This window comes from Nanorana parkeri, unplaced genomic scaffold (genome assembly GCF_000935625.1).
Source record: "Nanorana parkeri isolate BGI_ZX_2015 unplaced genomic scaffold, ASM93562v1 scaffold368, whole genome shotgun sequence".
In the NCBI taxonomy this organism is placed as follows: domain Eukaryota; kingdom Metazoa; phylum Chordata; class Amphibia; order Anura; family Dicroglossidae; genus Nanorana; species Nanorana parkeri.
Genome location: NW_017306636.1, coordinates 1,152,117 through 1,165,827, shown reverse-complemented (window position 1 = coordinate 1,165,827; position 13,711 = coordinate 1,152,117). Strand labels below are relative to the sequence as shown.

Sequence of the window (13,711 nt, the reverse complement as noted above, 5' to 3'; positions counted from 1 at the left end):
GTGTGAAAGAGGCAATTTATGTAAAAATGGAGAAGCCAAGCTTGAATAGAGGTGGGGGGTGAGACATTATTGTCTGCCACATACAATGCTGTTTTAACACATCTCTCAGGCCAGGTTATTAACACCTAGCTCCACATATGCAAATGCAATAAACACCTGGTTGCGACTAACAGATTATGTGGATTGGAGCAACATTCACCATATTTGTACCCAGATAATTTTTTACAAGTCATTCTGAATTGAGAAAGCTGGTATGATGACCAGTGAAACGTCTTTTAAGAAAAATACAGCACGCCCAGTTGCCTTGACTTAATTTTTACAGATATACCATGACCTGGATGAATGAGAACCTTCACAGGCTCATCGTTCTTCCTAGCCATTTACTTATGTCAGTAAAGGGAAGAGTGCCAAGGCATGAAGATTAGAGAGATGTGATAAGATGTCACAGAACCTCAAAGCTTTCTGCTAAGCATGCTGGTCAGGGAAGGGCATGAGCTTGTAATAGCTATTTCCCTTCACAACTGATGTATAACTCTGCTGTCATCTCCTAAAACAGTCTTGGATGAGGAGACTCTTCCCAAATCAGAAGTATTGCACAGCCATACACAATTTACCAACATTTCAGAAAAAAAAAAGAAAATGTAACTCCCCTAATGAATGTCTAAAAAAACTAACACTGAACTTCAGGGATAACTCTTTGACAGCACCATGCAGTCTATCACCATCAACTCTTATTTTTTTTATGAGCCGGAAAGTGAAAAGATAAACAATTCCCCTCGCTCTTATAATATCCGACACATACATCCTTATTTTGCCACCAACAGCCACAATATCACAGCAACGAGTCAAGGGCAAGTAAAGTCACTGCAAACAAATGTTAGCTATAAATAAGAGTTGTTAAAGCATGATAAAACAGCAATATGCAACAGGGTTTTCACAATATTCCATAACACTTATCAGGTGTATAGATTTTACTCTTTAACCCGCAATACAGTAGTGACATCCAGTAACTCACAGCAACCTGACAATGTCTTTTCATTATTCGTTGGACTTTCTCAGGGTAACTCCATCTTTTTATGATTATTATTGATTTATAAAGCACAGATGTCTTTCTTAGCACTAGACAAACTAAGGACATAGAGGGACTGTAGCAATGACATTAAAGCACACACGCATACATAAAACAGTAGCAATGAACTTACTGTCAAGTTAGATATTTTTATGGGTTGCAAATGAAGAAATATTCTTTGTGGCTGTCTGTATATAATGTGAGTTTCCCAATTTACCCAGATGAATATGTTTGAGTACTGTACAATAAATTACTCAAGTGCCGTTACAAACAAAAAGGAATTTTCTAATGAAAACACAATGGTAAAGTATTTGTAGGATACGAACAGTTTTATTCACTAATGCAGATAACAATGCCTGAAGTACAGCAATTCACAGCAACAACATAGCGCACAACTTTCCATTCTTTAGGAGGAACTTTCCCTCTTTTGGAACCAAATCCCTCTGTCCATTTTTCCTCCTTAAAAGACAAGTTCAGTTTAGACCTAAAAGCTCCCATGCCCCCATCTCTAAGCCCCGAAATCCATTAACCTGAAGCATACCTAGTGCAGGGGCTTAACTTTCCTCCTCCAGTGGCAGTGGCCTCCCACGCTGTTTCCATCATGGCCAGTAAAAATATAGTGTCGGAATGCCAGACCTGAGTAAGATGTACCTGTCCTGCAGGAGGAATGTCCTATTTAAGGTTATGGGAACTGCACAGGCAGCTTGGCACCAGATATTTTCTCAGCAGGAATGTAGCCATTAGGGAAAGGAGGTTGTTCAGCTTAGTATATATATGGGGTTAGGAAGGGGGGCTAAGGAGAGGGGGGTTTAGATCATTACTATCCTTTAACTGTCCCGCCTTTTGATCTGATACACAGACCTGTATAAATAAATGTACAAAGTATTTCTATTGCAATAAACATAAGCATTCTTTAAATTATTGCACCTGATATTTTCAACCCATAGTATAAAGGTAAAGTAAAAGGCACAAATTAGTGCATTTATTGCAAAGCGTTTTGCACAAAAATTCAAGGTACGCATGACAGAGGGTGTGACAAGGGAATGTCTTTTACCTAAATAGTTCATTGAGGTGGTATGACACTAATCAAAATCATTTTTTTGCAGTTCTTACTGCAGTAAATTAGAAATCACATTGTTTGCTATGGGTGACTACACTTTACACGTTGCTGGTTATGCTTATGTAATTATGCTGTAAATAAAATCCAACATACACCAAGTCCTAACCTCTACCGTTAAGCAGCTACTGTTTTTCACATAGTCCAGAAAAACAGATGTATTTACTGAGCATGGTTACATCCAAATAGACATTGTGACCCTGCTGTCAGCCAGGGGCCAATCTGTCATTTGTGACATTCACTTGTAGTAACAGGCATTGTGCAGAGCACCTGCATTGCAGCAGTCACACAACAGTGCATTTTTATTGTTTCCAAAAGACCTTTGCAAATCAGCTGTGCAGATGGAGGTTTCATCTACTCATAATGAAATCACTTTTTTCATTCACTCATAGAGGAAAAGCGCTTCTAAAAATCCATTTTTTTTTTCCTTCAGACCTTACCTTTGCTATACTATCTACGGAACAAAGCCCACATGCAATTTAGAGCACATTTTATTCCCACTTTTAAAAAGAACATTGTGCTTTGTGACTCAAACTCAGGGCTTTTCAGATGACATTTACACTGACAGAATAATAGAATAAAATGTCTTCTAACCAGAGGTGCTCCCAGTTTCTTCAAAATCAATATTTCCAAGGTGCAGGACGCCAGCAACCACTCGGAAAAGATCAAGCTTCTCTGTGTCATTCAAGCCAATCTTTTTCATAGCTACGACCATTCGATTGAAATCTCCATGATCATCTAAGAGGGGATCCTTTAGGGAGCCATGTTTGAGGTACTACAAAAAAAAGAAAACTTTGTCGCTTTAGATTAGACAGACAAGTCTATAATACGAAGGCACGTACAACATCTACATATTGTATTTGAAAGAGCTTTTTAGAGAAGTAGAGTTAGCATGCAAAAGTGAAGATTAGATAATCAAATGAGACCATCACATACACACTAATAAACAGCCATTTTGTGAGCTAAGCTGCATACTAATGAGGATAAAAGAGGATAAAAGAGGTTTCTGATGCATGCCCTGTACATAAGGTTTATTTAAAGACTAAGTATGCAGACTTTCACTGCACACTTGGTAAATCGAGTGCTTATCTATGTATGATAACATTGTGCAAAGCATGCTGTGTACAGTAAGCCATGGCATCCACTAGGATAACCAGCTTTCTGCAGCTCCGAATGGAGGGTCCATATTGGCTATATATCTGATTGGTTGCTGAACACATTACTCTTTGCATTATTACAGGGCATTCCCAGTTTAAAAGGAAGTCCCCCATCTACAAACCCCTCCATGTAGTGGCCAGCTATAGGCCAGGAACTAGGATTTTAGCTTTCTTCTGGTGAAGTGTGGTTTTGTGGTGTCCCGATATTGCTAAACAGATGAATCAGAAGGTCTGAAACTCCCTTTTAAATATTCCAGACAACATTTGAATTCTGCGAAGCAAAGGCACTACTGAAATAGCGATCAATAGCATAGATTGTACAAATGGCTTCCTATTGTCTAAACTACAGTAAGAAATAGGTAGTAGCAGATATGTCCCAATGACTGCCCAATGCTCCAAATGTGTGCGCTTATGTTACTACATGCTACTTGTATAGCTAAAACAGGGAGCCATTTGTTCCAACTCTGTAGCCACTGATTACCAACTAAATTACTAACATTCGCCTGTATACTTTTGCCCTTAAACAGACAAGTAAATTGAAGCAAAATAAATGTGTTCATATTGGATTCTAACCAGTGTTAAAAATTGTTGCCATTAGTTTGTAAACCCTATGATAAATTACATCCTGGCTTTATTGCCAGAGCAGTGAATGCAAACAGCAGGCAGGCAGATGCCCGTGAGTGTATATACCTTAATTGTTAATCAACTGAGATGCTAAACATTGCATCAGCTCTGAAAATGGCTGCCTTTATCGTGTGCACCTGACAGTTCTGTTTTACAACGAAAATCTGAAGCACAGCTATATAGAAAACAATTGTTTCTATACAGTTGTAACTAAAATACAAGAAAAAAATATATAGATAGAAAGCACTAAATTAGCTAAATGATTTGCTTTATGGGGATGTTGATGTTCCTGGAGTTAATCACATTCTAATTTATGTTCCATGTATATTTATATACTCCTTCACCCATAAAGCAAATATGCATGCAGAGCAGTTCATCTCTACTCCTAGGAGATTGTTTAGGCATGCTGTATTAGGCAGGGCGCTCGGAAACAACAGAGTATAAAAAAAAGCTCACAGAGTCAGAGAACTTCTTAAAAGCAGAAAACGACTTCCCGCAAATATGTCATGCATCTGAAAAGTCACTGCACGCTTCTCTACACACCATCAATACTAAGCTAAAAATGATTGCAGGTTACAATAAATATACCTCATCTTCCTGATATAATATAGGAAAGGCAGGAAAAAAGCAATTTACAGAGTTAATTGCACTGTTTGCTATGGATACAGCAGTTTACACAGAAACAGCAGTGAGACAGCAGCGACAATGAAGCAGCAGCAGGTGAAGGATTTGTGGCTATCTGGGTATACGCTTATTTATTTATTACAGGTATTTATATAGCACCGACAATTTATGCAGCACTTTACATAGTGCATATGTGCATCAGTCCCTGCCCTCAAGGAGCTTACAATCCAAGGTCCCTATCTCACATGTATTCTTGCAAGGGCCAATTTAGACAGGAGCCAATTAACCCATAACCATGTCTTTGGAGTGCCAGAGAAAGTCAGAGTACCCAGAGGTACTCTGTACCCAGAGGTACCCAGAAGAGCCAGCCACTACGCCACAGTGCTTCTATAACAACAGAGCAGTATGTGACCATCTCGGGCCATTCTGGTTTTCCCTGATATTATAAAGGACATTGAGTACAGCTGCATTCAGTTATAAAATAGGCAATTTTTTTTTATATATGGATGTCCACAGGTGCACCATTTATCTGATACCCAACATTACATTTTGGAACTCTAAAACAATGTGGTTCCCAGTAGAACAAAACAGGTTGAATGTTAATGGTTCTTAAAGTAAGTACAATAGTACAAATAATCATAGTTCAACCAAACTATAAAGAAAACAAGTTTTATTGTTGGGTAGGGTGAAACACGTATCCAATGTTCCTGCAAAGACAGCATGTTGTGCATGGGAAAAAAAAAATAATCACCTTACCAATGCAACTGATCAAAGGAAAATGGCACGTGCATGGCAAATAAACTAACTAAAATAAAAGAGAAATCCTGAAATTGCATAGCATGAAAAAAGGGACTTCTTTTTTCTAGTATGGAATTCAGGATTTCTCCCACAATTTCCTCGCTGTTCATCCCCCACAATCCACCATCAAAAAAGTCCTTTAACATATATATTTACCATAACAGCTCAACACTTTATCCTACAGTGTTCAGCCAACAGTTTCTTTCCTCCAATATTCAGCCATCCCATTCTCCACCCCCAGATACCCCAACAACTTAAAGGGAAACTGTGATGAGAGAAATTACTGGAGGCTGCCACTGCTGAGCTCTTCTTTTGAGAATGCTAGTTCCCTCGCTGTCATTCTGATGCCTAGTCATCAAAGCTATCTAGATCACTGACTTGGACGAAGTGCAGACATTAGAAATACTGACACTCAAGTAAAGCATGGTTGTTCCAGGTCTGTGACTTAAAAGCACAAATGTCAGACACAGCCAGGCATCTAGTATTTTCAACAGGCAGCCAGCAATGGCAGCCCCCATACTTTTCTTAAGGCAGTTTTCTGTGATAATGTGGTGCTTCATACAAACATGCAACTTCTATGCACCTCTATGATGATCAGACTGTGAACAAAGTTGGTCAATCAACAGATATAGTAGGACCTCATATGAGAAAAGAGGTCTAAATGCATTTAGTAGTGTGCCATCACATGAAATTGAAGTCACCCAAGTCTCTGGATCTTCAATGCCTTAGCATGTAATACCACAGAATGCACAGTATAGTCCCGTACAGACTCCAACCAGGTTCTGTTTTCCCCACATAAGCTTCCAAATAAAAGGAAAGTTAGATCTCTTATAGAGTAAGTACCATTTTAAAAGGCTTTAACAAAAACTTTAAATACATTCATTTAAAAATTGCCATCACCAGCCAGGGTAGAGTGTAATGTCAGTCAGTGTCTCCAAAGCTTTGTCCATGAGCTCTAACGCATTTTGATCTAGAGGGCGTCATCAGGGGCTGAAGACACTGAATTACTAAACAGAGCGTACAAGAGCATATTGTGCAATCTGTGGTATTACATGCTGGCGCAGTGGAGGTCCACAGGGGCTTTGGTCATTCCAATCTTATTCACAAAACAGTGAAGAGGTTGGAGAAGGCAGGAGTAGTGAACAATCTAGGCTAAAATAGCTGATTAGGAAACATTCTCCAATTCAGCTCACTTTCCAAATCAGCTATGTTGTCCTAGATTGTTCACTTCTCCTGCCTTCTCCAAACTCTTTACCCTTTGTGAATAACCCTGAAAGTGTTTCTCATATGAGGTCCAACTATATCTAACGAGTAACCCATTCTCACTTTAAGGTTCGCATTATCAAGAAAAATTGTACACAACGACTTTATATATTGGCCTTAGGTATGCTGCTGTTCATTTTGTGAGCCACCCATTTTCCCTTCCGGTCACATTTGTTTGCAGTCTGTTCTTCATAAGAGTACATAGGAATTTCATGTGTGTATGAAGCCTTACAAGATTACAGACAAATTGTACACAGAGACTTTATATATATAGGTCTTATAAGTGCTGCTATTTTCCGTATATTATATTGTATTAGTGAGGACTTACATCTGCTTCTTAAGACAGGGTCACTTCCATTTTGGTCTAGGATCAATATGATTTTGTAAATGTGTTTGCATTACCTAAGAACTTTTATGCACACCTATAAGAGGACACTATAGTCAGAGCTGTTAAAAATACTCTATGCCAGTCCAGAATTTACTGCTTCACTTCCTGACCAGCATGGAGTTCTATTATTAGGCCCATGACAAGGGTTTAGAAAGTTGATGCTGTGGAAATGGTGCAAGATGTAACTAAATTAGGAGTAAAGAAGGATGAGATCTACCCCATAGATATGACAAAAATGACTGCTAGTTTGTACCCTAGTAAGTTAACAACATTAATAATAACAATAATTTACAGAACATATAATTTCTAGATATGGAGCTTCCACTATTATTTATTGAACGGCTAAAGTCCATTTTGCTTTATAAAAAATGCTTAAGCCTAATTAGACAACCAGGCATGTCTACCAACAGCCTGTGAGTGCTTAACACCCTGGACAATCATTTTCAGATACATAGTCATTTACATCAGGATAGACATAAAAAACCTGAAATTTAATGGAGCGTAAAAAATAAAATGGGCCAAGGACACACACCATCTCTTGATATTTCTGCACCCATTAAAATAAAAAGCCTAGAAAAATATTTTAAGGTGCTATTATCCAGCCGCCTGACATTGCAATCGCCATGTGAAGAGTGCAGTGTAATACATTCTTCTATGAAGTAATGCCTTAGTGATTAATTAAAACTAATCTGGACGCAAACATCCCCCTCCTTTGCAGTCAAGCTGATTAACAACTATTCACTAGGTGGCCTGCAAATGTATAGAGCAGTACGTGAAAATCAGTCGCTACATCCATTTACAAGCCATGTCACCTGGATCAATCGATGAATCTGTGTCACTGAACTTGACTGTCAGTATTATTCAGGAGTAAAAACATGGGCAATATTCCTGCACTAAAGGAAAGTTATAAATGTCAAGGACATACACAGGTTTGTCACTTCTTTTCCCTACAGGAGAGCAGCTCTTGCCTGCTTCTTACAGATAAGAGACGTATCAGTCAGAGTTTGAAGTGTGGGGACCAGGTGTAAGGGAAAAAGCAAAGCATTAATTAAGAGAAGCGTATGTTTGGTGCACAAGTGCAGCACGCATACCAAGATGTCAACATCTTAGAAACCCGTAAGCACATGCACTGAGATCCCGCTGCTAAGAAAAAATGGACTTCACAGTTCAATCAAACCACAGAAGTACAACTGTGTTTCTTCTGAAAGCAATAATTACATTGTAAATCTTTTATATTAAGAACAAGAAAATCAATTACTGTAAATGCAGAAATGATATTCAGTTTCCAAATACAGTCTAATGTACTTCTAGATATCTGTGCATACAGATAATATAGGAATAACTAAACTGCTTTTCATAAAAACACCTGTGTGCAATGCTAAACCATATAAAAGGCTATAAATATAAACCAGCAGCACGCTAGACAGAGCAATTAAAAACACCTACATGAAAAACGTTGGCATTGACACCTTATATATTCATGTCAAACCTGAGCAGCCTTAAAGTGACACTAAACTCAGGAGTTAAATCTTGAAAATTAATTTATGTTTCTTAACTATAAATACAAAAGTATCTTATTTTGTATCACTCGGCTGTAGATCCTCAAATCATCTCTGAATACATGCTACCACTGTCCTTCCTTCTGGAGGGTGGTTACTTTTGTTCCCCATGGTCCCTGTGTGTGTTGTAAAGTAGCCACCTCTCCAAGCTCACTCACGTGATGGACTACAATCTCGTGTTTAGTTTACTCATTTGTTTTGAGATTGTAGTCCATCACATGAGTGAGCTTGGAGTGGTGACTACTTTACAACACATACAAGGACCATGGGGAACAAAAGTAGCTATCCTCCAGAAGGAAGAATAGTGTCACCACCAATTCAGAGACGATTTGAGGATCTACAGCCGAGTGATTTTTCTCATTCAGCCCTGCAGGCTCAAAGAAAAAAAAAAAAAGACTTTATTTCACCATTCCTGCTAAAAAGTGTGGATGGAGGTTTTCCACCCTTTATTTTCACATCCAGCGCACACAGCTGTCTGAATACCCAATCAGTGACAGCAGCTGGCTGGCTACAGTCACTGTGCAGCCGACAATTTTCCACCTCAAAATATAAAAAAATTTACTTCTGCCAAGCTGGGTGGTGCCTGTTGGGCCACCTATGGAACGAACTATAGGCAGAAATGGACAAAATGCAATGCATTTGTGGGCAGCTTTATTCCTACAGAAGTCTAAGCCCTGTGTTGCACTGTACATCTCTAGAACTGAAAGCTGGATGTACAGAAATTTGAAATAACCAATAGCAGGCTGGTTTTTGCTCCCCATTGTCCACATTTTGCTGTGGACCACAAAATCTAGCCGGCAGCAAGATGTAAGTATTGAATTTGGTTAGCAATTGAATACATTTAGTTAGTAACCCAATTTTTTAGTGTCCCCATGTCCATCAAGCAACCGCAAAAAAAAATTGAGGACATGTTTGTCCTCGATTTTTTTTTGCCGGTTGTTTGAGAGTTTGAGAGTGGCGGTTGCTTGAGAGTGGCGGTTGCTTGAATGCCAACTAATGGAAGTTTACTGTAAATAATTATTTAAGTCCTAGGCTCCTTAGTGCCATCTAGTGACCATAATGCCATATTACATTGCATTCAACCTGAAAAGAAAATATACCAAGAGCATTGATTATGCTCTATTCGCATTGTATTATCTGGTCAGCTACCACTCACTAAGCGAGATTGGTTCCATGAAAGTCTGTGAATAAATCATTTATTTCTTATTTTTTTAGCCAGACTTTATGTGTTACAAAATGGACCGTGCTAAATTCTAGAACCAGGGCATGCAACCCGGGTCTCCCTTGCAGAAATCGCTGTCACAATAATGATTCTGTAGATAAGCATACTTCATGCTTTAGCAGACACAGTCTGCACTAGGAACACCTATCTTTTCTAACAATTTTCTAAAATATTAGGCACATCATCTGAACCGGTGAATCCAGTAGGTCTATGTCCATTACCCATAAAAATATACATTCCATCCACAAACCAGTTAAGATTTTTCTCTAGGTATAATGTCATAGGTCACAACTGCAAATACCTGATATATGGATGTAGCATTGCAAATGATGAATATGCAATTCAGGTACTGTGGCAAAAAATTAAATTACAATTCATATATTTTGTCTTCTTGAAATGTACCTGCCCATGTCATACTATATCAACCATTTTTTTTCCTAAAAGAATCACAGTTTCATTTTATATAAATATTATTTTGAATTTCACAGTTACATAAAATGTTGCTTAGATCATTGGTGTATATTATAACAATATCAGTTATCATCAGTTATCTTTGAAGTATATGTCACGCCAAAAGCTTTTTTGCTAGGGTGGCATAGGATTAGGAGTCCTGTATGGTTTTACTGCTATCTGGGGTTTTGTTAAGAGAGATTCAGATTTAGGCCTCCTTCTGAAAATGGCCGTGCCTGACATCAATATGTTTCAGTCACAGTCATGTGATAAGCATGCTGTAAATGAATTTCAGAACTCCTTATCGCTATACTTATTCAGGGTCAGTTAGTCAAACTACATTAAAATCAAAGCATCAGCATGACAGCCAGGGAACTAGCATTCTAAAATAAAAAATACATAAATAAATAAAAAAGGGAGTTCACTAATGGCAGCCTCCATTAATTCTCATGACAGTGTCCTTGTAGATTCAAAGCAAAGAGAATTGAGGTAGGTATGCACAGTGCCGCAAACCAGAGTAACCAAGAATATTTCAGTTTACAGTAGTCAGGTCAATAAAAAAAAGTAAATTCAGAATGGTGGATATAGAAAATACATTTTAGGATAATGTGCCATTTTTTATACATTTCCAGTTTCTTTGTACTCAGTCAGTACAACCAAGCCCATTGGGAAATCTGCGAGCAGGTGAGAAAGGGACACGAGATAATTATCATACATATTACATTATTGTTTTGCTTAGGGTTAATTTTGCTTACCTCAGGACTCTTGCGGTTTTGTAAAATCTGTTTATCAGTCTCCTTGGAAGCAAAATACCTGGTACAGCCTCGATTCAAATACTGCAGAAAAGAAAGAACATGAACAAGAAATTAAATGTGGCTTAAGGAATGGCAGAGGCAAAAATTGCACCTAATTAGACAGTATTTCAGTGTCTGAAATGTACTGAATGAGCCATATCATAAACACGCAAGTCGAAATGAAGACATTGGCAGTTGTCATTATATCAAAATGATGTATGATCCATTTTAGGGTCATTTGAGAGTCTGTAAGCCCTGAACCATAAACACTGAGCAGACAGTAAACCAAGTATTGTTAACATAAGCAATTAATCAAAATGACACAATAACGTCAGACATCTAACGGAACAAACAAGTTGTCTAATATTTCAGTACAAACTGTACGGATATATTGCTACTGGACAATTAGGAAGCCAGGCGGCGTGTCATTACCCACCACCCGGCTTCTTGATTGCCCGGAAGTCGACCCCATTCTGTTTGGCCGGCTCGATGCTGATTGGCCGGGAAGTAGACAAATCATTCCCCTCACATAGATCCTTAGCAGCAGTCATTACCATACCGGTCCCTCGGCCAGCTGGGCAGACACTGCTCTCCAAGCTCTCCCGTATCTACCCACGTCTCCTGTGTGTACAGCGTCCACGTGATCGGCCCTCAGCCTGCTACTACGCATGCACAGACTGCCCAGGGCTCTCATTCAAAAATTCTGTGCATACGCAGTAGCAGGCTTGTAAAATTTCTGGAAACATAACAGACTGTTTAGGTATGGGGGCTTAGGCTGAGCCTCTGTTTTGGGGAGTACAGCATATCAATTCAGTAGTATCTACTGGAATCAGTGTGATCAGATGGACTTTCAGGTACATTAAACAACACAAAGGAAAAGTCAATGCTAAAGTGCAAAGTTCACTAGCCCATAACACTCAACCAGAATACACACCTGTGCAGGTTTTCATTTTTACAGGCCATGGTATAGCTTGTAGTGGTTAAGTTAAATTTAACTAGACTTGTTTTATAATGCTGAACTCATTTCAATAACTAATCTAATTTTTTCCTCAGATGAAATGAGTGTTGGAGAGAAAAAACTTTGCATAGGCTTATGTGGCTATTAATTCGGGAGCATATTGTCAACACATGTTTGAACTGAGGTAGTCACTTAGCTGAGTGCCAAAACATTACTGAATGACTGACTAACTGAAGATTCAATATACTGCCCCCATATGAGACCTTCCCTAAGTCACCTTATACACAAATAGAACAACAATCTTCATATGCAAACCTTTGGCTGTAAAGACTTGGAAGTAAGGCCGGGCACCACTTGCAGAATCCTTAGTGCCAGTGGCCTGTTCATTACAGTACATGCACAGTCCTCCTCCATAGAGACGAATGGATAATCTATTTCCCTGCTTGGCAGGTAGTTCACTCATTTCTATGGAAGAAGCGTGTTAATCTGGACATGAATATAATGAGAAGGGCAATGGGGGGGGGCCTTATGACAGTTTACTGACATTTCAGTTGACCTGTAAGATAGAAAAGAAACTAGAAACTGGGAACTGGGAAAAGACTAAATATCAGAAATTGAAATAAAGAATGCAAAACTAATGAAGAACTGAAGTACTGGTCAGGGTGAATGTGCCCTCTGTATGCATCTCAAGGCACTGTTATCAGTTTTGACTGGAGTATGCCAATACTATGTAAATTGGGGTTGTATACACCAAATAAAGGCTAACACTTTCACAGGATTCATTAGTATTATCAAATAAGTTAATTTGAACTGAAGCAAGAAAAAGGATTCTGTTCAACTAGCCATTTAACATCTGTTCAAGGTACCAGTTGTCAGAGGGTAGTGTAATCTTTAAAATTCCTTGTGGCATCTACAATTAAAAACATATCTCACTCTGCATGTTTTAGTGGAAATCACAGTGTTGGTGATAACGTAAAGTAATGAAATATGTGGGAAGAAGCAGCATGTTATAGTTGGCAGCACACCTAGCACACTCTAATTTAGGGCTTTAGCTGTGCACAGGGAAAACAGATTATTATCCTCCACCAGAGACATCGACGGCACTAAAGTTAAACATCTTACTTATAAGCTTGGCTACAGTTTGTCTTTTAAAGTAATTGCAGTTTCAATAGACCTGACATTTCTGTTTGCAGTCTCCAGCCCACAGAGAGGCACCATCTGATAGGTTTCATTTCAATTTTAATCATTTCAGAGGGGGTTTTTTTTCTACATCAGAACACTCGCTAAGAGTAATGTTCTCCAACTGAGACATTAGACTTTCCAAGCCTACATGATGCAACCTGACTGCTCTCTGCAGTTGACTAATCAGCAGCGTCAGCCAGCAGTCTTCACAATCTAAGGGTCATTTACTGGATCATTCACAATTGTCAGCCAAACATGTATATCTGATCTAAGTGATTACTACCATCCTCAGAAAGAAAAAAAGATGAGCTAAAACCTGACAGGCCACATGCCAGCTCACTTAGAGATCTTCAAAGATAGTCATAAATCAGAAGAACTGCAAAAAAGAAAAATGTGCCCCAATTTACTAGAGATAGCTTTAGCCACAGAGAAAATCGGTCATCATACCATGCTAATAAAAAGGGACATTTTTTTTTTTTTTGTCTTTTTTTCTGCTTGCCCCATGT

The 13,711-nt window shown here is 38.6% G+C and overlaps 1 protein-coding gene across 1 annotated transcript in view; it reads right to left on the bottom strand.

The window, feature by feature from the left end:
- Positions 1–13,711, bottom strand: part of MYO6 (myosin VI) — a 185,491-nt gene that overhangs the window by 132,884 nt on the left and 38,896 nt on the right. Inside the window, exons 10-12 of the mRNA XM_018558907.1 lie at positions 11,027–11,107; positions 4,556–4,564; positions 2,781–2,961 (exon numbers count right to left, since the gene is read on the bottom strand). Coding sequence (XP_018414409.1) covers positions 2,781–2,961; positions 4,556–4,564; positions 11,027–11,107 — 271 coding nt within the window. The remainder of the gene's footprint in view (positions 1–2,780; positions 2,962–4,555; positions 4,565–11,026; positions 11,108–13,711) is intronic.